This window comes from Xiphophorus hellerii, chromosome 18, assembly GCF_003331165.1.
Source record: "Xiphophorus hellerii strain 12219 chromosome 18, Xiphophorus_hellerii-4.1, whole genome shotgun sequence".
Taxonomy (NCBI): domain Eukaryota; kingdom Metazoa; phylum Chordata; class Actinopteri; order Cyprinodontiformes; family Poeciliidae; genus Xiphophorus; species Xiphophorus hellerii.
Genome location: NC_045689.1, coordinates 14206257 through 14228416, shown reverse-complemented (window position 1 = coordinate 14228416; position 22160 = coordinate 14206257). Strand labels below are relative to the sequence as shown.

At 36.9% G+C, this 22160-nt stretch overlaps 2 protein-coding genes across 2 annotated transcripts; one reads left to right on the top strand and one right to left on the bottom strand.

The window, feature by feature from the left end:
• Positions 1 to 2385: 2385 nt before the first annotated feature.
• Positions 2386 to 16217, top strand: LOC116707911 (von Willebrand factor A domain-containing protein 5A-like). Its single transcript, XM_032545614.1, has 21 exons — positions 2386 to 2529; positions 3286 to 3348; positions 3486 to 3688; positions 3775 to 3997; positions 4087 to 4253; positions 4344 to 4458; positions 4557 to 4732; positions 5212 to 5300; positions 5477 to 5621; positions 5806 to 5885; positions 5969 to 6083; positions 6178 to 6336; positions 6486 to 6589; positions 7652 to 7881; positions 8827 to 8868; positions 9651 to 9683; positions 10148 to 10177; positions 11984 to 12025; positions 14282 to 14457; positions 15607 to 15730; positions 15840 to 16217. Exons 2-21 carry the CDS (start codon positions 3306 to 3308, stop codon positions 15917 to 15919), a joined length of 2376 nt encoding a protein of 791 aa, XP_032401505.1. The 5' UTR covers positions 2386 to 2529; positions 3286 to 3305; the 3' UTR covers positions 15920 to 16217.
• A 1741-nt stretch (positions 16218 to 17958) lies between these two features.
• On the bottom strand, positions 17959 to 20239 carry LOC116707912 (von Willebrand factor A domain-containing protein 5A-like). The gene is made up of 3 exons (XM_032545615.1): positions 20125 to 20239; positions 19489 to 19612; positions 17959 to 19387 (listed from the first exon to the last, which is right to left on the bottom strand). The coding sequence occupies exons 1-3, from the start codon at positions 20194 to 20196 to the stop codon at positions 19308 to 19310; spliced, it is 276 nt and encodes a 91-aa protein (XP_032401506.1). The 5' UTR covers positions 20197 to 20239; the 3' UTR covers positions 17959 to 19307.
• Positions 20240 to 22160: the final 1921 nt, after the last annotated feature.

Here is a 22160-nt window from a genome sequence, read left to right as displayed (position 1 = left end):
TGTTCTTTATTGCAGTGGTCTCCAACCCCCGGGCCGTGGACCGGTAACTGTCCGTGGACCAATTGGTACCGGGCCGCGCAAGAAATAACTGAATACTTCCGTTTTATGTGTTGAGTCTGGAGGATCTTTTATTTTGAAAATCCTTTAACCGGATTCTGTCGGTTACGTCTTGTGCGCCAACATTGAGCCCACAAGCAGCAGAATGAGTTAGAAACAGCAGCAACAGCATCGGTGTCGGTCATCTTGACTCGCACTCCCGCCCCTGCTCCCATAAATTTCCGAAGTCATGCGCACACCCCCGGTCCGCAGCAAATATGCGAAGTCTCGACCGGTCCGCGATACTAAAACGGTTGGGGACCACTGCTTTACTGTATATGTTCCTAAGAAGCATTCCTATAACTTCATAGTGTAAGACAACACCGATCACAGAAAAACAGACTGGAAATAATTATTTTCCAACAAATGAATGGTTTATAAAAAAAAAGAAGCATCTAAGTAACTGATTATTATGCAGTTTGGTGATGAACAATGCCTTTTCCAGCATGATGGAGCACCTTGCCATAAAGCAAAGGTGATATCTAACTGGCTCAGGGAACAAAACATAGAGATTTTGGGTCCATGGCCTGGAAACTCCCCTGATCTTTATCCCATTGAAAACTTGTGGTCAATCATCAAGAGACGGGTGGACAAACGAAAACCTAGGAATTCTGACAAAATGCAAGCATTGATTGTGCAAGAATGGACTGCTATCAGTCAGGATTTGGTCCAGAAATTGATTGAGAGCATGCCAGGGAGAATTGCAGAGGTCCTGAAGAAGAGGGGTCAACACTGCAAATATTGACTTGCTGCATTAACTCATTCTGTCATTAAAAGCTTTTGTTACTCATAATATGATTGCAATTGTATTTCTGTATGAGATGACAACATCTGACATACACACATGAAAACCAGAGGGCAGCAGATCATGTGAAAATATAATATTTGTGTCATTCTCAATACTTTTGGCCATGACTGTATAAGAATAACAATAACAATCTCAAACAACACGCCAATAACAGACATTACAAAAAAATATAATATCACAACTCCTGCTGTTGACAAAACCAATTAGATGCAAGGCTAGAACAAAGTACTAAAGTAATGGGAAAAATATATAATAAAAATAGATAAAATTAAAAAAAAATAAGATAAAATAAATTAATCAGAGGGGACTACTAACTGAAATTTTTCCATTAACTCAAACAATTTAATTGTGTTTAAATTCTGCATCTTTCTCAGACATCTTTTAAAAAATGAAAGATCATGTTTGAGAGCAGAGAATGAGAGGGAGCATTTTACATAGCGACATTTATGGATATAATATTTTGTTGTAATCATTGACTAAAAATTCCAAATTTTTTTCTTTGATAGATAAACCAAATTTAATGTTTTGTAAGGAAATAAAATCCACATTTATTGGTTTAGAAGACAGAAAGTTTCGAAGTTGATCCCATAAGTTTAATACTTCTTTACATTCGTAAAACAAATGTTTAGTTGTTTCCAATTGAGTTGTACAAAAACCACAATTCTCAACATTGAACTTAAATCTCTCTCTTAAGAACTCATTTGAAGGATATATGTTGTGTATTATTTTAAAATGTAATTCTTTATATTTAGGAGGAATTGGGAATTTCAAATAATTTGTCCTAATTTTGACTATCATAGATTTCTTAAAATTTTGTAAGAGAACTGTGCTTTTTGTTCTTCCTGGGTACATATTATTTATAGAATACTGATTCAAAAACCTGTTGCTGCATGTATAATCCCTAATGTCCACATGCTCAATTTGAATCTTATGGAGTCTTGAAATAAAGAAATTAGGTAAATTGTTTTTAACTGATTGAATGAGGACATTAGGGATACTACGTAAAACTTTCTTATAAATTGTTAGTGAACAATCAGTTCCATACTTCCTGTTAAATTCCTCCAAACTTAGAATATCACCATTTCCATCCAGTAAATGAGTAATTGACCAGATTTGTTTATTCCACCAATCTTCTAGAAAAATAGATTTTCTACCACCTAGAATGGCTCTGTTGTTCCACAGTGGAACATTATGAGGACTGAAGTTGTGTTTGAACATTAACTTCCACTGTAACAAAACCTGTTGATGGAAATTAGAGAGTTGTAGGGGGAGTTTTGATAATTCAAAATCACATTTCGGTAACAACTCAATACCTCCAACTTTTTGAAATACGAACGACAATATAACAAACCAAATAAGATCACCGTTTTTTTAAAAAGGACTGAAGCCATCTAATTTTTAAAGTACCTTTCGTAATCTCAAAATCGATTACGTTGCTGATATTTGGTGGGGAAGTTCAAGAGGCTGGGCTTCACTATCAATGCTCCACCCACCCGGTGCGCTTCCATAAGAAAAACGAGCGTTCCCGGTAGAGGAGCAGCTGTTTTGGTCTGTTTGAGCAGAAGCTCTTAGTTTAACGCGCAGAAGATTCAGTATTTCTCCGTGAGAAGGGTCTGTCCTCACTGGTAAGCTTTCTTCACTTCTTTTCTGAGTTTATTTGAGCAGACGCACTCGCTAGCATTTAGACCAACGCAAACAAAAACAGCTGTGGTTTGGCGTAAAAGCAAATCCATTTGAGTCATCGCATTTCTAAAGAAGTCTTCCTGGTTATCTGGTTTGCATGCAGTCAAGCCCATCTTTTGACACACCCAGTTGAACGTTGTACGTTTTCTTGAAAAGATTTTTAACTGACTATTTTAAAATAAAAATATTTATTTTGGTAGCTATATTTTGATAGTGTCAATGACTCAAACAAATTAAGAAAATTTAATATAAATTTTTGCTCACTTAAAATCTGCTTCTGTTTAACTTCCCAAAATTCATCTAAAGTCTGAGATTTTTGAGATGCTTGTGGTGAGACACACTCTAAATGCTAAAGTTCCACGATATTTGAAATTGCTTCTCATTCCTACTATGCGGTACTTTTTGAGTTCCCAGGCCATAATGTGGTATATTGGAGTAAAGGTGACCTAATATTTGTTATATCTATCTCATCATATATATTTGACTTCCATGTACCACAAAACACAACCATTTACAAGATTAATTTATTTAAAGTAATTAAATCTGATTTTTAAATGCAATATTTACTTCACTGTCATGTCCCCTTAATAAGTTTAAGGTTTTCCTGATTAATTTTAAATGTTTTCTTTCTGTTTGCTTGTGATATCACAAAAAGTTGCTGCCTATTTTAAAGCTTTTTAACCCATTTCCCCCCAAAGTTGTCTGCCTCACAGGAACAATGATGAACTTCTGCGGTCTGCTCACTGAAAAGAAGGAACCAGGTAATCAGCTGTTAGAAAGCAAACTACACTTGGTTTCTTCTCAGAAAGTCTTTTAAGCACAGAAACTGTGAAGTGTAATAAGACACTCATAAGATATATTTCTATGGTTCATTCTTGTCTTTCTTTTGCTGATTTAGTTCCTCTGAAGAGCATTGATGCTCAGCTGGAGGTGAAGGACCACGTAGCTACTCTGGTCTCCACTCTGAACTACGAGAACAAGGAGGACAAACCTCTAGAGGCTGTGTTTGTCTTCCCTCTGCCTGGAGATGCTGCTGTGTGTCATTTCAGTGCTCAGATTGGAGAAACACACATTGTAGCTGAGGTGAAGGAGAAACAGCAGGTGAGCTGGAACAAAGATGTCTTCTCTATAAAGAAGCTAAAACACAGAAAAGTGAACATTGCTGACATGCTTCATGTGGACTGCAGGCTCAGGAGGAGTATGATGACGCTCTGAGCTCCGGTCAGCAGGCCTTCCTGTTGGAGGAGAGTGAGCAGAGTCCAGATATCTTCTCTCTGAAGGTGGGCAGGCTGCCTCCAGGAGAGAGCGCCTCCATCAGGCTGGAGTATGTCACTGAGCTGGCTGTGCAGGCTGATGATGGGCTGAGGTTCTGTCTGCCTGCTGTGCTCAACCCTCGGTACCAACCCCAGGGTAGGAAAACCAGCCAATAAATGGATGCACTCATATACATTTTAATTGCAAACTAAATGACTCCCAGTTTTCTCTCATGTTGTTTCCAGGTAGTGAAGGTCCCAGTGTCCAGGTTACCTCAGTTCCAGCCTCTCTGGTGCCCTACAGTCTGTCCTTTTCCGCCCAAGTGTCCTCTCCTCGTCCAATCTCTAAAATAGAGTCCAGTTGCTCTCTGGAGCCTCTTCAGTATCTCAACGCTGATCAAACTAAGGCCACGGTGGGTAGAGAGCTGATGTTACTGCTGGATGTAGTTATTACAAACAAGATAAATAACTTTAGTTTTCTTATTTCTGTGTTTGAATTATAGGTTAAATTGGGTGGAGGACACAAGTTTGACAGAGACATTGAGCTACTGATTTATTACAAAGATACCCACCAGCCCTCTGCTGTGGTGGAGGCAGGACAGGCCTCTGCCAAACCTGGTGAGAACGGATTACTTAAGATGTTACTGATTATTAAATGTTAGAGTATCTGGAGGTTCATGTTTGTTTTTCCTTTTTCCATCTCCAACATGTCCCAGGCTCTCTGATGGGTGACCCAGTGGTGATGGTTAGTCTTTACCCTGAGTTCCCCCAATCAGTGATGTCCTCACTCACCGCCTGTGGAGAGTTTGTGTTCTTGGTGGATCGATCAGGAAGTATGGGCTGCCCCATGAACAACAGCGCACCGCAAGAAACTCGCATTAGCAGTGCACGGGTATTTATCCAAGTTTTTAAGGAATGTTTGAGTTTTTTTTAACCCCTTAGCTGTCACTCCAAAAGTTCTAAAATGCAAATCAACTTTTCTATGAGGGCACCGATGTCCTCATGACAACTACATTTCTGTGTAGAGTTGATGACTGTTCATTTTATTTAATACAGAAAATGTTTTAAGTGTGATTAATAAGAGTAAGTTTTCCATTTAAAAGCTTTTATGAGAAGGGTTAGAACAAAATCAGACTTCTGTTACACTGAAACAATTTTCTCAAAAACGTTATCATATTGAATACCATCAGTGCAATTTTGTCACTTGGTATTATATAGACTTTTAACCAAACAGTTGTTTTCTCTGTTCAGGCCTTCTTTATGAAGGTTCATTGTCAGAGACTATGACCACCATAATCTTTGTCATAAAGTAATTGGCACTCGTGATGTAAAAAACCGCTTTTCAGCTCCTGATATCTTGTCTTTCTTTAGGATACTCTGCTGCTCCTGTTGAAGAGTTTACCAATGGGCTGCTACTTCAACATTTATAGTTTTGGTTCCTCCTTTGAGCACATCTTTCCGTAAGTGTCATTGAAGTCTTTCTTTATCGACCACCATTCAAAAAAGGAAAAATTTACTAGTCCCTAACTTTCCGTAATTTCTACTCAAGAGCTCTTGTGAAAGTGTTGTTTCTTTTTATTTTGTTCAGTATGATTTTTTTTATTTGGAGTATTGGTTGTATTGTTCTTACTGGCAGTAAGAGCGTGGAGTACAGTGAGAAGACCATGGAGGAGGCTCTGAATAAGGTTGAAGAAATGGGGGATAATCTTGGAGGAACAGAGATTCTTCAGCCTCTTAAACACATTTACAGCCAAGCCTGCATTCCCAAACATCCTCGACAGGTCAGATATACACACTTTTATTGCACCAACTCTTGAAGTTGCACCAGCAAATAATGAGCTTTATCACATCTATGTAAAATGAACAATGTGGTTGTTCACCACAATGACTCCTACTGCTTCACCCATTTCTGGAATGTTAGAGAAACTTGTTTTCTCCAAAGCTCATTTACATCTCCTCCCTCAGTTGTTTGTCTTCACTGACGGAGAGGTGGGGAACACCAAAGAAGTTACTGATCTTGTTAAGAAGAATGCAGGCTCCCACAGGTGAAACCATAAACACACAGATCCCCAGTCTGGTTCATGTTCTGATGTCATTGTGAGTTTGAAATCAAACTCTTATATCTTAGGTGTTTCTCTTTTGGGATTGGAGAAGGAGCCAGCTCTGCTCTCATCAACGGGATGGCCAAAGACGGCGGAGGTCAAGCTCAGTTCATCACTGGGGCGGACAGGATGCAACCAAAAGTAAAAACAAAATTTCTGAAACAAAATTCACCAACTCATCAGAATGTAATGATAGTAAAAGTAAATAATTTCACAACTATTGTTTGAATCACAGGTGATGCAGTCACTCAGGTTTGCACTGCAGCCAGCTGTGGAGGACATTTCTGTCTCTTGGGATTTACCAAAGGGAGTGTCCGCCACCGTTCTCTCTCCACCCATTACAGCTATTTTTCAGGGTCAAAGGTCACTGATTTATGCTCAGCTAACTCTACAGGTAGAGTCACCTCTGTCTGTTTCCTCAAGTATAATTTTAAATTACATTGGTGAAATTTAAATCATACTATATATATATATATTTTTTTTTTATTATTATTATTATTTTATTTTGTTTTTTTCTTCCTCCAAATCAAATTATTTTTATAGAGTTCAGAGGAAGCCGATGGCACTGTGACAGTGAAGTACAGCCTGGCAGGTCATCCCTCTCAGAGCCAGCTGCACTTCAATCTCAAACCTGGAGAGGACTCTGGGTAAAACAGCTTAAATCATTGTTTTAAGGCAATAACTGTATTGTATTTGTGTAAGTCAGACAATTGTCATGGAAACCATGTGTTTTAATATTTACTTGTTGCTCAAAAACTTTACATTATAAAGTGTTCCCTTTGTGTCAAGTTATTTTTTAGAGGGGCTCGATGTCCTGTTTCCTTGTGTAATCAAGATTTTAGGACATTTAGAAGTCTCTTACATGGCCGAAAATTTGCAGCCAAGGTGTATGGGTCAAGAATTGTCAACTAGATATTATTAGCAGAGGGGCTGCACAGTGGTGCAGTTGCTGGCACTGTTGCCTTGCAGCAAGACAAGGCAACAGTGGGGTCCTTCTGCATGGAACTTGCATGTTCTCTCTGAGCAGCATGGGTTCTTAGACATCTTCAGGGATTTCACTTCTGATGCAGTTCTCATGAAATGTGGCCTGAATTTCATTGGTGAATGTTTGGGTGGCAACCAGACTGTTTAAGTCCAGTCTTTTAGAGCTACTGTCAAGTAAAACTTTGGTGGTCAGGCATGTCAAATCTGACGATCATTTTTGTTGATGAATTCTGTGGGTATCAGAGTTGCTATGGTGGGGAAACCCAGTGTGATCAGGAGTTGTCCGATGTAGCTGATGTGTTTTGTCGTGTTCGTAGTCAGGATCTCAAGGTGCAGCCGTAATAATGAAGGATGCGATTTATCTACAGTGCTGGTTTTAATTTCCTCACTTCTTACTTTCTCTACTTCTAAATTGACCAGGTGGTTGTTTTAGTTTACAAAAAACCTTTGGAAGAATAAAGAAGGTGCATGAGGAAATATAAGTGAAGATAGGATCCCAACTCTTTGCTTTATAAATCGGAAATTATTTTTGTACATTTGATATATGTTGGTATCGCTCCAATGATGAATGGAAAAATTAATCTTGACAGAAATCCAACCATATCCTAAAGGAAGAAAGGGGGGTGATACAGAAAAAGCATGCAAACAAACATAATAGAGGGGTTAATCTTTATGTTGAAAGAGATTGAGCTCCATCTTTAGATGTTTCTCCTCCGTGTCTGCAGATTAACAGTCCACAGACTGGCTGCTCGCACTATGATTCGCTCCCTGGAGTCGGAGGAGAGGACAGAAAGTGAACAGAACGATGAAGAAATGAAGAAGAGGGTGGTGGAGCTCAGTGTCCAATCAGGAGTGAGCAGTTCTTTCACTGCCTTCATAGCTGTTAACAAAGACAGCGGCGAGTCCGTTGAAGGACCTCTGGTGCGCAGAAATATCCCAACACCTTTCTTTCCAAGTGAGTGATTTTTATTTTTAAATAATCGTTAATAGAGAGTTAGAATAGGTTTAATTGGTAAGTAAACGTCCTATGGACTGGAAATATCAACTGACTATGAACTGATATGATAGACTGATCAAATAAGTTTAAGTCTGAAATTATTCAGTTGAAAAAGCAGAATTTCTCCCATATTACGGTGTTTATTAAAAATATTCACCCCTTTGGATATTTTGCACTCTATCGGTTTTACAGATCAATTGTGATCAACAAGTTTGGCTTTGTTTGATAATATTAAAGACCAGATATAGTATATTTGGACACTGCAGTAGCAAATTCTTTCTTAATCCAACTGAATAAATTAACTTAATTTCAAGTGAATTTTAATGTAAATGTTTTTATTTAGGACTGAATCTTCCTATAATCTTCCGTTTCTGGTTACATTTAGAAAAACGGATCCACAATAAGGGGGGAAGTATGTAATTTCTCCAATGTTTTTAATTATTTTAATAGTTTCAAATACTGATTTTATTTTTTTCCACTATAATGTTTCAACTTATAATCCATATTGAATCTTACTCTATACATCATGAACAAGAACAAAACATGAGCCAAGGTAGGAAAATTCCCAAATTCACATCAGAATGTTTCCAGCGGCTTATATTTTGTATATTTTAACAGACTATTAGAATTTTAGTCTGAAATAATTTAGAAGCTGTAACTAATTTCAACAGTTCTTTTGGTATTGAAGCTGTCAAACTTGTGTTAGTAAAAGCAAACCAAGCCAGCTCTACATTTAGCATCAGATTTAATCTTTGTCTGAATCCGTCCTCTGGGCTTTCGAAAATATATTTGTTGGTGTGTTCAAAAAGTCAGAATAGAACCCTCTGAAAACAGTTTTTGGGATAAAATGTAATAGTCTGTCTATCCTTTTTTTTTAAAACATGTTCATCTATTTTGGTCTAGTGGGCATAATGGCTGCAGCTTGTAGTGCTCCACCACGTCATCGTAAGTAAAACTCTAAGGAGGAACTGCTACAACTTAAAAACACGATTACTTTGTACTTGGATACCATTTATCATCAATAATAATTTATTACAAATTTTTGATTATTTTCACACAAATGGAAGAGAAATTAAACCATCACAATAGCACGTATTGTACTTTTCATTGCTGTTTACATGATACCAATTTATTTAAAAAATATACTGCAGCAAGTTTGTGTACTTTCATTTTAACCATATATGGTTAAAATATAACTATATATATGGTTATATATATATATGTATATATATATATATATATGAATATTAAGTTCATTAAGTAACATGTGGTAATTTGATACCACAGCTAATCTATTGATGTTTCTTTACTGATGGCTCACAGCATTATCACACCCAAACAAATCGCACAAAGTGTCTACATTAAGTTATATCGCAAAAGCTCTTTATACAAAAAACTTTTAGTTTTTACAGATTTTTATTTATTTAAGTTTTCAGTTTTTTTCTGATTTTTACCTCCGTCTGTGCATAGACGGAGGTAACAATCAGAAAATGTAGAGACAAACTTACTGAAGCCCAGACCTGTTGATTAAAACAGGTAAAGTGAATTTTACATTTGGCATTAGAAATTCAATCTGAGCATATTCTGAATACATCCTGAAGGTGTCTAAATAGTATTCAGTGTCATATTCACCAAAATAAAATAAGAGTCTGAAAACAGTTATTGGAATGAAATGTCACCTTCTTAGAGCTCAATCTTTTTTTATGTCTCTCTGTGTCTCCTTGTAGTCATGAAATGTCTCGCAAGACCTCAACCAAAGGGTAAGTAAAAACTCTAACTCACTGTTACTTAACATTTTCACTATATACTTGGGCCGCATTTACCATCAGTAATAATTTGCGACAAGTCTTGAATAACATTTGGCACAAATGGAACAGAAATTAAACAATCAATGATTTGCTGCACAGCCACAGTATGTGCTTTAATTATATTGTCCAAATCAGTAGCATGTATTTTACTTACAGTCGTTCACATGACACAAATTTCTTAAAAGATTTTACTGAAAGAAAGTTTGTCTACTATAACACTGAGATTACCTTACACACTCAGACTCCCTTAATCATTTGTTTAAAGTGAAAATGTAAACTTTATAGGTTATTTTTAGTTTATATGTAGTCATATTGTTTTGGTAAAGATTAAATTAAGCCCTCAATACCCTAGCCTGAAAGAAATTGTTAGAATGAAATGTCACAATCTCACTCCTTTTTTATTTATTCTGATCTAGCTATGGCGTGTATGGCTCCAACAGCTTTGGGTAAGTAAAAAGACCTGGTCCATCAAAAAATAATCATTGAAACTGCAACTGAAAAACGTGGTCGCTATATACTTGGATACTTTTTTACAATCAATGATAACTAAAAGCTATTACCGAAGCAAGCATGTGCAAATTAACACTGGGTTGCCCATATAGTTATTTGGGAACAGAATGATAAAGTTGTAGACTTTGTAGATTATTTTTACCTGAAGTTTTTTTTGTAAAGATTAAATCTACTACTAGATTTTACATCTACTAGAATCTGCTAGATGTAAAACAATTCTAATTTTTAAAAGTACATTTAAAAAAATCATAAAATTCATATGAAAATGAAGAGGCAGCTAGTATAAATACACTAATGCTGAAGTGATGTGGTCATGCCTTCTGGTAGTTGTTAAAAGATGAGCAGCATCATTTTAGACTATCTGCAGGTGATGGGGAGACGAGTTACAAGTCAGCCAAGACGAGAGAGGGTTTTAGGAGGAATGTAAGATTTGGCTTTGGCATAACTGATTAAAAACAAGTCTTGACTACTGTTAATACTCTGTTAATCTCCCAAGGAACAATCTGAAAATGCTCCAAGATTCCTGACAGTACAGGGTTCACAGAAGTCCGTTTGCCCAGACCAAACACAATAATTTCAGTTTTGTATTTATTCAGTCAGTTTCGAGTTAACCATCCTTTTAACATCCTGTAGACAGTTTAACTGAGGCTTCAGAAGATCAGATCAAAATGAAGTCAAATATATGTGGATGTTGTTGGCAAAACAATGGAAAAAATGAGAATCCCCGTATATGAAGGGAAACAATAGGACCCAAAATGAACCTTTGATGTACTGTGGAGTACAACGTCGTAGAAGATTCTTCCATAGATACAGGAAGAAAAAACCTGTCAAACAGATGAGAAAACCTGAGCCTCTGTGACCTACAATGCGCTATACTTTGATCGACAGTATAAATAAAAGCTCCGAGAACTGAGTGGCTTGAATCAATAGTTAAGAAGAAACCATTTAAAACACTTACAGGTGCTGCTACTGTGCAATGGCGGGATTTAAAACCAGATTAAAACGCCATGAGCATTTCTTTGAGAGATTTGCATAGGAATGGGCATTTATTGTAATGCTTATTGATGTGAAAGATTTCTTAACTGGGATGATAATTTTGATCAAATTACGATTAATATTTGAAAATCTCCAAAAATGACTGTCAGGATTAATTTAGCTGTTTTCTGCTCTGCTCAATGACTATATCAATAAATTAAAATGAATAATTTAATGCAACACTGTATACAGTTTAACAGTTAAAGAAAACACAATTTATGTAAAAGGTATTTCAAGGAATCTTATTTAGAAATTGGTATGTTTTTATTGCAGTATTTATTTGTGGGGCTTGAACTGCAGTAATGTGTTATCACAGCCATACAGTTGGTTAGAAAAGTCTAGCAAAGATGTTGTAAAATGATTTTTATTATCACCTGTATTGTTGCCACAATAAGTACCACAAAATACTGTGAAAGTATGGTAAGTTCTTATTGTCTATTCATGATGCTCAGAGTTGAACATTTAAGTTTTTAGGCTTGTTTTTAACTTTTTGAGAATATACTAATGTATATAATTGACCCTCCTTTCAGGCATAAAACTTAATAGAAATAAGATCTCAGACACCTTTGATTTATTCTTAATACCCTACTTTCTGTTGTATGGCGCCATGAACGTATGCAAACATGCCGATTTACTTGTACACAATTTTTTTTTTTACTTTGAATGTCTACCTTTATTTCTCATTTTGTTTTTTGTTTTTTCTTCAGCATGTGCAGATTCTCTTTATATTAGCGCCATGCCAGAGCCATGTAAGTGTACTTTCATAACCACATCTATTCATTCATTGTTTACACCAGTTTTCTATGTATGGTCACAGAGGGTACTGATGTCTGTCTTCACTGGTCAGAAGGGGTGTAAAGATACAATAATCTCACGATACAGTACGATGTGCGATAATGATTTATTTATTTATTTAAATTATTTACGATCACAATACAATATGTATCACGATATTTGGCAAATGATGTGATTCGATGCACTTTTATGATTTTCTGAAGGATTTTAGAAGGACAGAGTGATTTTAGTGACATTTTGTGTACCATAGACTTGGATTTAATTAACTGAAAACTGATTAAAAGCACCAACTACACAATACCTGACTCTGATTGGACAGAGTCTAACAGCCTACAGCTGGACAAAATGAATCAAAAATGCAGTGAGAAAATTAGTTTCTGTCATTTATTTCATGTGGATTTGACATAAAACTCAAAGTTTCAACAGTGATCCAGGAGCTGAGTGGGGAGATTATCAGCCTCTGTAGACTCTCAATATGCAAATGATTGATTGCACTTGTGTTTTTCTTTTGGACATACTGTGGCTGCGGTTTGGAGTAAGAAAAAGTCTTTTGGACTATAGGGAAAAGACTTTTCTACCTTGGCTCCTGGAGTTAGCTGTGGCTGTAAGCTGTTTACTACTAGCTGCTGGTGGAGTGGCTCTGCCTCACCCCGTAGTGATCGACTCTTTGCAGCTGCGCGGCGCCGCCATTCCCCTGCATGGATCTCTGAGTAGCTGCCTCTTAAACTGCCAGGATCTCATCGTACTCTCTGTCTCTGATACTCTTTGTCAGTTGCTAATAAGAATGACCGATCCGCCAACGTCATCATGGAAATCCTCACTGTTGCCAGACTCCGGCTGCAACTTTACTTTGTTTCTTAGCAACAAAATACAGCCCGTCGTTATTTATTGAAGATTTGAGATTTCCAAAAACAAAGGAATCTGATGTTGCGTTTCGTTTTTTATTCATTTTAAAAAAACATGGTGTGTAGTTTATAATGTGCGCTTTCAGCACATGTTGAAAGTGAGATTGGGGAGGCAGGGTCTTGCTGCTACGCTGTCACGAACCAGACATGTTATAAAGACGGTATAAGCCTTTGGACCCCTATGGTTTAACGTATGGATACTCACGGATGAAAAATTGATACCTACTGAGGGTGGAAAAAATTGATAAATATCGTAGAATCGATATAATTATACAGCCCTAGTGGTCAGTGCGATCACCAGTCAATCACACAACACCACACAGACACAATGAACAGACAACCATGCAAGCATACATTTATGGCTACGGGGCATTTTACAGTAAGTAATTAACCCACTATATTTCTGGACTGTGAAAGGAATCTGGAATACTTGTGAAAAATCCAGATGGGCTGAAGTAAACAGTAATGTTTTCTGTCCTTGTTTGGGGGTCAACGGTTTTTGCACATCTTTTGTTGTCAGGCAATTGTTTCGAGGACTGAGCAGCAAAGGAACTAATGCTGCCTCACCTCATGTAGTTCTGGTACCTAAGGTTACAACTCTTGAGTGCTTTTCAGACAATAAGACTTTAAATTTTATCCTTTGATAAACAGGGAACAGTATAATACTTCGAGATGCTCCTAGAGCTACAGGCGATGTAACAAAGTTACCCAAGTTGGAAATAGGATACAGCTCATCTTTTTCCAGGACTTGTTGCATAAGAGTTTTGGAGAGACAAGTCATGGGAGATACGTTAGACTGTCAACAACAACAAATAAGGTTCAAATCACAGTCCTCATTGTGATCTTGGTATTTTTATCATCACATTAACAAAGGATGTTGTACTTGGCAGGCTATTATTTTTTAGGTGCCATCCATGCAAATTCTACCTGCCCATAATATAGTTGGCCTGCTGGGCCAGACTTTCACTGTGCACTATACTTACTTTTTGATGTGTTTTTAGTTGCTGACATACTAACACTCACAGAGATGAAAGAATAGTGTCTTCAAAAAGTAGTTGTAATTTGTGTTACAATATTTGGCAACAGTATTGAAATGATTTGTTTTCATAAGTACTTGAGTGGAATTTACAGAACAATTGTAACAAAACTCACTTTGGTTTCATCATAAGACAAGAGCTAAGACTTTTATTGAACTTTTTCTATGCCACTGGTAAAATACCACCAAAAGAACTTCAGGAAGAACCCAGTGAGCCAGAAGCTGTGCTACCCAGTGTACCCACTTATCAAGCTCTTTTCACTTCACAGGTTCATGGTTAGATATGCCAGCACTGCCAGCCGCTGAACCACCACAGCCCCGTAAAGACCCTGTGCTGCAGCTGGTGTCCCTGCAGAAGGCGTCTGGCTGCTGGATGCTTGATGCAAATCTGGCTGCTATGCTGGGAAAGACCAGCGAGCAAGTGGAAAAGGCAAAGCCACCGTCGGTGGGTTCTAAACTAATATTTAATATAAATTTTAAGGCGTTATGTGTCAAGAATTCCCACATTAAGAAAATGGGAAGTAAAATTGTAGGTAGTTCAAATAATCATCAGTCTGTCCATCAATTTTCAAAATCAGCTCAATAATGTTTATGTTTTCTTGCAGTTAGGGACGTTTAGGATCATTTGCAGAAGTAATGACTAAAATGCAGGAAAAACAAACATGCAGTCATTCACTCACACCTGAGAACTTGAAGGCCATTTGTCTTACCATCCATGTACTTGCATTGTGGGAAATGCTGTAGTGCCAAGAAAGAAAACCCTCCTGGAGAACACAGAAACTCAACACAGAAAGTCTCCAGGGATTTGAACCGAGAACCTTGTTCCTGTGAGGCAACTGAGTCAACAACCATGTTTTAATGTTGAGCTATAAACAGAGAGTTGATATGGCGTTAATCAACTATATCAAGCATATGAAACCAAACTGGTAATCTTTAACATACACCATGACATGAGATTTAAAGAATAACCGCCCAACTGAAACTACTCAGCAAAATACAGAGTAGCACAAGTATCATTATTTTCTTGTACAGTAACAACAAATAATGGATAGTAAAGTTTCCAAGCGACAATGATGGGATTTAAAGCTGCAGAATGTAATTTTTAAATGTTTTTTTTTTTTTACATATTGGTTATGACTGTTACTATGTCATAGTATGAGACAGATAATCTGCCTCCTCCCATTGTTGCACTGCTTTGAGTCAAAAACAACCCAGCAGGGCCAGGAGAAAGATATTGGTGCTGTCAATCAACATCATGTACTTGTTGCTCACATCTTCCCTCTTGAGCAGCGAGCCTGATCCACAGCACTAATATCTTCCTCCTGGCTCCAACTGGTTGCTTTATAACAGGAGCAGTGCACTTCTGCAGGTTACTATAGATGCATTGGAAGGAGCTTGATGTTATTTCTTTGACAAATTACCTGTCTCATGCCATACGGTCATGACATTGACAATTTTATCAAATATATAAAACACTTTTTCCAAAAAAGTTGCATAACATGGCTTTAATGCAATATCTGCAACAACTTGCAATTAAATATCATGCCAACATGGCATGATCCTGTTTTCTGTTTCATCTCTCTCTGTTAATTAGGTCAACAATGAAGTGTGGGCCTCCATTCTCGCCCTGATTTGGCTTCATGGTTTTAAGATGGATGTAATGGAGGAGTGGGAGCTTCTGTCTATGAAGGCTGCATCATGGATTAAAGCTCAAAACGGTAATATATATAATCAGCAGGGAACTGTTACGTTCACCATGATGTGTTTAAAACAGAAAGTAAAACTAGATGCAAAAATAATACTAGTGAAATCTTTTCTTTCCTTCAGCTCCATATGTGTCAGAGTGTGTTGAAGCTGGAAATACACTGTTGGGTTGCGCCGTGAAGAAAGAAGCTCTGGGGATCTGAGGTTTACTGACAGGCTTCAGCTCTACTATGAAAGCACCTCAGTGTAGGAAGGAAAACACTGAAGTTGTTGATGACCAAGAACAAGCTTAGGACTTTATTTTCTTTTTGCAAAATTTAACCAGGTATCTGCCAGCATGCCTTTAGATATTTGCACTCTATGCAAAAAAGAAGCCATGGAGCATAGCTTTATGCTTAACTTTCAGCATATGGATTTTAATCAGTTTTACTGAAACAATATATTCATGTAATAAATGAGGAATAAATGCATAAAAATAAAATAAAAATGCCATTAACTTTCTTCCCCTTTGTTCTTATTTTCTAAATCCCTTCTTAATCTTTTGGTACTTGAATCCTAAGCAGACACATGCACAGATGGACAGTGTATGGTGCTAAAGCTGCCCTTTTTCTTCTGGAGTAAAAAAAGCCCTTTTAATTTTTTCTTTTAGTTTTTTGTGTCTGACCTAAGATAATATTTCTGGATTTCAAAGCCGATCTTGCCAGTGATCCATATTTTTGTAATTTTGCTTGACAACACTGACTCCCACCCCGCCTGCCACACACACATGAATTGCCCTGTCACACATACCACTCTAATGTGAAAAACTATGCACGAAGCATGCAGGTGGATACCGGCCTGTACTTTTGACTTACTTAAATGGATATAAGTGTTTACCATACATGATACCAAGCACTGTAACATTTATACCCTTAGTTAATTTGCAATGCACAACCATATTGCCATGAGAGAGAGCTGTCCTGGTGTCGGGCGGGCTAACCATCCAAGTAAGAAACGAGTGTATTTGCGTCCTAAACCTCAGATGTAAAAAGCAGTGTTGGATAAACTTTTGGCGCTTTCTCTGTGAAAGTGCCACAAAGTCAAAGCAAAACAAAGGATGCAAGGAATTAGTAATTCAGTCTGAGCATGTCTTAATGCCTCAAGGGTTGGGAGAACTGGTAGACCGGGAACCCTCAGAGCTAGTGGTCTAGTGTTTTTTTTGTTTTTTTCTGAGGCCTGAGCATGAAACTTAAAGGGTTTTATGAAATCTGTAAAAGATAGGACAAAACTGAAATAAACAGTATGTAGTACATGACTACATTTTAAAGTTTGAATGGCATTCCTAGCTAAAAGTACATGGAATGGGTTAGCTGTGAATTATGGAATGTTCTATTCCTTTCAATGTTCCCCAAGATGATTATACAAAGCTGAATATGTTGTAAACCATACAAGATGTCAATGCCATCATCCTCACAGTCTGAGAATGGTTCCCATGTCGAAGCCTTGACAAATGGACACTAACGGCACCAGAACCAAGAGACATGTGCTAAGTTGGAAACACAGTCGATGCTCTTTGCCAATACTAATGTTATGATTACTTTCTAAAGATCTAATTGAGGTGAATGAAGCACTGCCCTCTTTCTCTACTGCTATAGATCTGAAACCCCTCAGCCCCATTGTCGAAAACAACAGATGCAGACTTCACTTTCATTTTCCTGCTCTATGTGGTGTAAAATTATTAAACTTTACACAAACATTGAAGCAGTGAAGATGCCAGCCAGCTGATTGTGTTCTGTAAGATATTTAATAAAGTATTGATGCTCAGCAAGAAATCCTCAGACATGGGTTCAGTTCAGCAGTGAAAAGGTGATGGAAATATGTGCAAACAACATTTAATGTTTCTGTGTGTGTGATCCACATGATTCAGCACGTTATGGACTGGTGCCAACAGAACCGCCTCCTGGTAAACCTGGCTAAAACCAAGATCATGTTGGACTTCCACAAGGACCCATAACACTGACCTTGAGATTGTAGACCGTGTCCCAGGAAGGTTTCTCGACTCAGTGTTGGTAGTGGGAGACAGAAGAACTTCACTATGCTAAGTGATGCTAAAATCACATTATTGATGGACAATGTCTCCCGTCTAGAGGCAAGTCGTTGATGACCTGAAAATATGAAAGGCTTTTTGTCAGCATATGAGTGAACTCATGAACAATTCTGAACATCATTCAGTTTTGACCCAAAAACCTTCAAGAGTCTGATAGAGATCTAAAGAGGAATTTATTTTTTAGCATGCGAGTAAAAGCATTTGTCAAATTCACGACGGGTGAACTTCATGACAAGAAAATTCAGGTTTGAAGGAGCCAAAGATCCGAAATAAATCTGACGGAAAGATGAAATGACTTATCACAAGAGTGACCTCTTTGCACATTTAGAATAAATTGGCTATTAATGAAGCAACTTTGCACTCAATGATGAAGGCCAAAAAAAATGGTTCCATAAACTATCAGTAGGGTTCTAGTTTGAATGGTATGCTTGGTTTTAGTGATAAGTGAGACACTGAATTAATGGACATGTATTTAATTAATCATTATACAGGTTATACCAGCTTTTCACCAATTCATAATCTGTTAAGTCGTACTTAATTACCATCAACCTGTACAGGGACTGTGAGATAAAATTTGAATTTTTTGACATGTGGTACAGAATCTTTCCTTTTAATAATTTAATAAAGTGTTGTACATTGTGTAAAAGAAATAAACAGTCGAAAAGATTGACATTAAATGTAACGTATTTTCTAGCTAAAACCCCCTACAATGAACAAATACAAATGTTTGTAGTTTACATAATAATCAGTTACTTAGATGCTTCTTTTTTTATATAAACCATGCATTTATTGGGAAATAATTATTTCGGGTCCATTTTTCTGTGATTGGTGCATTTCATATTTATTGGAGAATAAGTCTCTTACACTGTGAAGTTATAGGAATGCTTCTTAGGAACATATACAGTAAAGAACAATAGAATGAGTCCCAAACAGCTCTTCACAAACAATTCTTCACAGAAACCTTGAATATGCACAGATACCACAATGTTTGGTTGGATAATGAGTTAAATACAGTTTAAAGGTTTATGTCAAAGAAGTGTGAGAAAATGGTCGACAGGTCTAAGGGCCAGATTGACTAAGAAGGGATTTAGAGAATCTCTTAAAAAACTGAAGGGTGAATATTTTCTGGTCTGCTGTTATTTTCTATTACTCATTTAATTCTTACAAATATATATATATATATATATATATATATATATATATATATATATATATATATATAGTTTTAATAAGACTTGTTAAATTGCAAATATGTTGATTGTAGTAAACAAAAAGCATTTCTATGCTCCATGACTTCTGTTTTATGCATAGAGTGCAAATATTACAAGCCATGCTGACATATGCATGATTAAATGTTGTAAAAAGGAAAAAAAATCCTAGACTTGGAATAAACACATCTATAATCTACAATAAACATCTTCTTCTTGGTCATCATTAACTTCAGTGTTTTCCTTTCTCCACTCAGCTGCTTTCATAGTAGAGCTGAAGCCTGTTCACAGAAAACCTCAGAGCCCCAGAGCTTCTTTCTTCATGCTGCAACCCAACAGTTTATTTCCAGCTTCAACGCACTCTGACACACATGGAGCTGAAGAAAAGATTCACTGATGTTATTTTTTGCATCCAGTTTTAACATCTGTTTTATTACACACTTAAAAACAGGAGTTCCCTGGTGATTATATATATTACCGTTCTGAGATTTAATCCATGATGCCGCCTTCATAGCCAGAAGCTCCCACTCCTCCTTTGCATCCATCTTAAAACCATGAAGCCAAATCAGAGCCAGAATGGAGGCCCACACTTCATTGTTGACCTAATTAACAGAGAGAAACAAAACAGGATAACAAAAAGGAGAGATGTTATACTGCTGTTTTCCTTTACTGAGGCCGCACTAGGAGGTATCTCACTGACTACTTGGAGCTTAGCGGTTACTAAGTATCTGTTACCGAGTTACGTTTCATATACTTGATGGTTAGTTGATCAACTCCATTTTATCTCTGATTACAGTTTTGACCCTGAAATATGGTGTTAGTTCTGAGTTTAAATTCACTTAAGGGCCTTTCTGCAAGGCTCTTTCATGTTCTCCCCAAGTATATGTGTGTTGTCTCTGCGGACTATGGATTTTTGTGTGTGAAAATATGCATGTTAGGCTAATTGGTCAGCTGGACATGAAGTCGGTGTTAACCCTACTTCTAGTTAAACTCCCCTCTTTACAACCTTGAATGTTAGTTTGTGTTATTATTATTATTATTATTATACAAAAACTCTTATTTAATATTTACATTCTAAGATTTTTTATTATTATTATTTTAGATTACAACCCACCAATTCTGGTTTTGCCTTTTCCACCTCCTCTTTGGTTTTTCCCAGCACAGCAGCCAGAGCTTCATGAAGCATCCAGCTGCCAGACGCATTCTGCAGGGACACCAGCTGCAGCAGAGGACTCTTTTGTAGCCTCTAAGAGGTTTTCTTCCAGGATTCAGATATGTTTAGGTTTTTTTCCCCCATTGACTCTGAACAGTTTCATTATCTGCTTAAGGAAACCATCCCTATAGCACAATTGTTTAGTGTAGAAATTATGTGTTTAGGGTCACATGCAGTGTCAATTAGAGTAGAGTTTTACATAGGGGAAAAAAGTTTGATTTCTAGTCCCTTCTACTTGTTTGTTTGACTCTTACATGGCTTGTGACAAACTAAACTTTTAATTGTCTCTTTCCATGATGTCTTTCTGATTTACGTTGTTCCATAAAAGCTAGATTTGCTGATTAAAACTTCTCCTGTCAAAAAATTCTCCTACTCAGGCTGAAGAGGTCTTTCTGAGTGACAAAAAGCAAGTTCAAGGATATAAATGTATGTGCAACATACTGTAAATAATAATTTGACATTGGACATGTTCCAGCTGGCAAAAGAAGCAGCTTGTTTTTCTTAAAAGTGTGAACAGAATCAAGTTTATTTCTTCAATTACTGTTACACTGTACTCATGTTTTTCTATCTCAAACTGTTCAGAGCTTTGATTGAATAAATCTTTCAAAATGTAATAAGTGCACCATATCATATCTATCACCACTGCTCTGATAAATACTGATGGCCTGGACTGTCTGTGCATTGGCTTGACTTGTGCTGGATTGATTCAAGCTGGAATTCAATTTAAGGCATGGGAAAGCAATCAAGACCACAGCAGAAACAAGCCTTTTTACCGAACTGCAGCTACTTTCTTGAAAATGATCTCTTGTCAGGCGTCCCTGGATGTCTGGTTGCCCTAGGGGAGGCCTAAGCTTTATTTGGTGTGAAGAAATTTAATGTGAGCTGGCTCGATACAGGCTGTTGGGATTGATCCGCACAATGAAAAGTTAAGAACCACAAAGAGAATCGCAAATAAAATGCTGCAGAGATGAGCAAAGCAGTCTCGTGCTCATCTCAGAGTTTCTTCACATTTTATAGGCTTTCAACAGAAAGCTTAGGAGAAGCTAACACAAGGTTGTTCTTTAGACATAACACAGCAGTCATTTGGCTGTTGTGTTTTTATTCTATCTAATAGTGTTTTCCATTGCGTTTACTTTTTAGTGATCTTTGACACAAAAATATACAAATATAAATTGTTGATGTCTTGTGGCATGTTAATGAATTCACTTGATACAATCAAAACTTTAGATTGTCTACTTCGTTTTGAACAGGTATGTGTGCTTTACACTGACTGACACATTTATTTGTAATGATGTGTGGGAAAAAAAAGATCAAATAAAGTAATCATTTATGGGAAGAGCAAAATCTCACAAGAACAGCACAGCTCTCACATGACATGTATGTTGCACATATTCTCATTTGTGGTTATAATGTTGCAATAATCATAGTGACTTAATAATAGCATATCACACTATGTTATACAGCTTGTCTGCACTGCAGTAAATTCAGTCAACTCAGGTGAAAATGATGGTATGACCTGCTATGAAATGAATGTCAGCAATAAATTATGTTTTATTTCCAATGAGTCAGTTGATCCTTATATATGACAAAAAATAAATAAAGCCAAAGGGCGACTACTGAAAAAGTAAAATACCTGGGTATGATGCAGCAGAATTCTGTAAATTATAGCCCCATGATGACAATACACATTCACTATGCACTTCAAATGTGACAGTAATTCCACGACATGTCAGAAATTTCATTTTTCCTACATTTAGACCAACATAATATATGTTTTTCAATATGCTAACATTCATAGCAACTAGCAAGATACTGTAAGTGACAGTATGACAGCAGTTTAAGAGAGCTAAAAATGTGTAATAAGTGTTTTCAGGTCACCAAGTCTCCTGTAGGCCTGTAGGATTTTTCACACAATTATCTAGGTTGCTGATAAGTGT

Coding starts and splice junctions, on each gene's coding strand:
- LOC116707912 (XM_032545615.1), bottom strand. CDS start 20,196: ATGCTTCATGAAGCTCTGGCTGCTGTGCTGGGAAAAACCAAAGAGGAG. Junction 19,613..20,124: donor AAAAGGCAAAACCAGAATTG/GTGGGTTGTAAT, acceptor TCTGTTAATTAG/GTCAACAATGAAGTGTGGGC. Junction 19,388..19,488: donor ATGGATTAAATCTCAGAACG/GTAATATATATA, acceptor TCTTTTCTTCAG/CTCCATGTGTGTCAGAGTGC.
- LOC116707911 (XM_032545614.1), top strand. CDS start 3,306: ATGATGAACTTCTGCGGTCTGCTCACTGAAAAGAAGGAACCAG. Junction 4,733..5,211: donor CTCGCATTAGCAGTGCACGG/GTATTTATCCAA, acceptor GTCTTTCTTTAG/GATACTCTGCTGCTCCTGTT. Junction 10,178..11,983: donor TATGGCTCCAACAGCTTTGG/GTAAGTAAAAAG, acceptor TTTTTTCTTCAG/CATGTGCAGATTCTCTTTAT.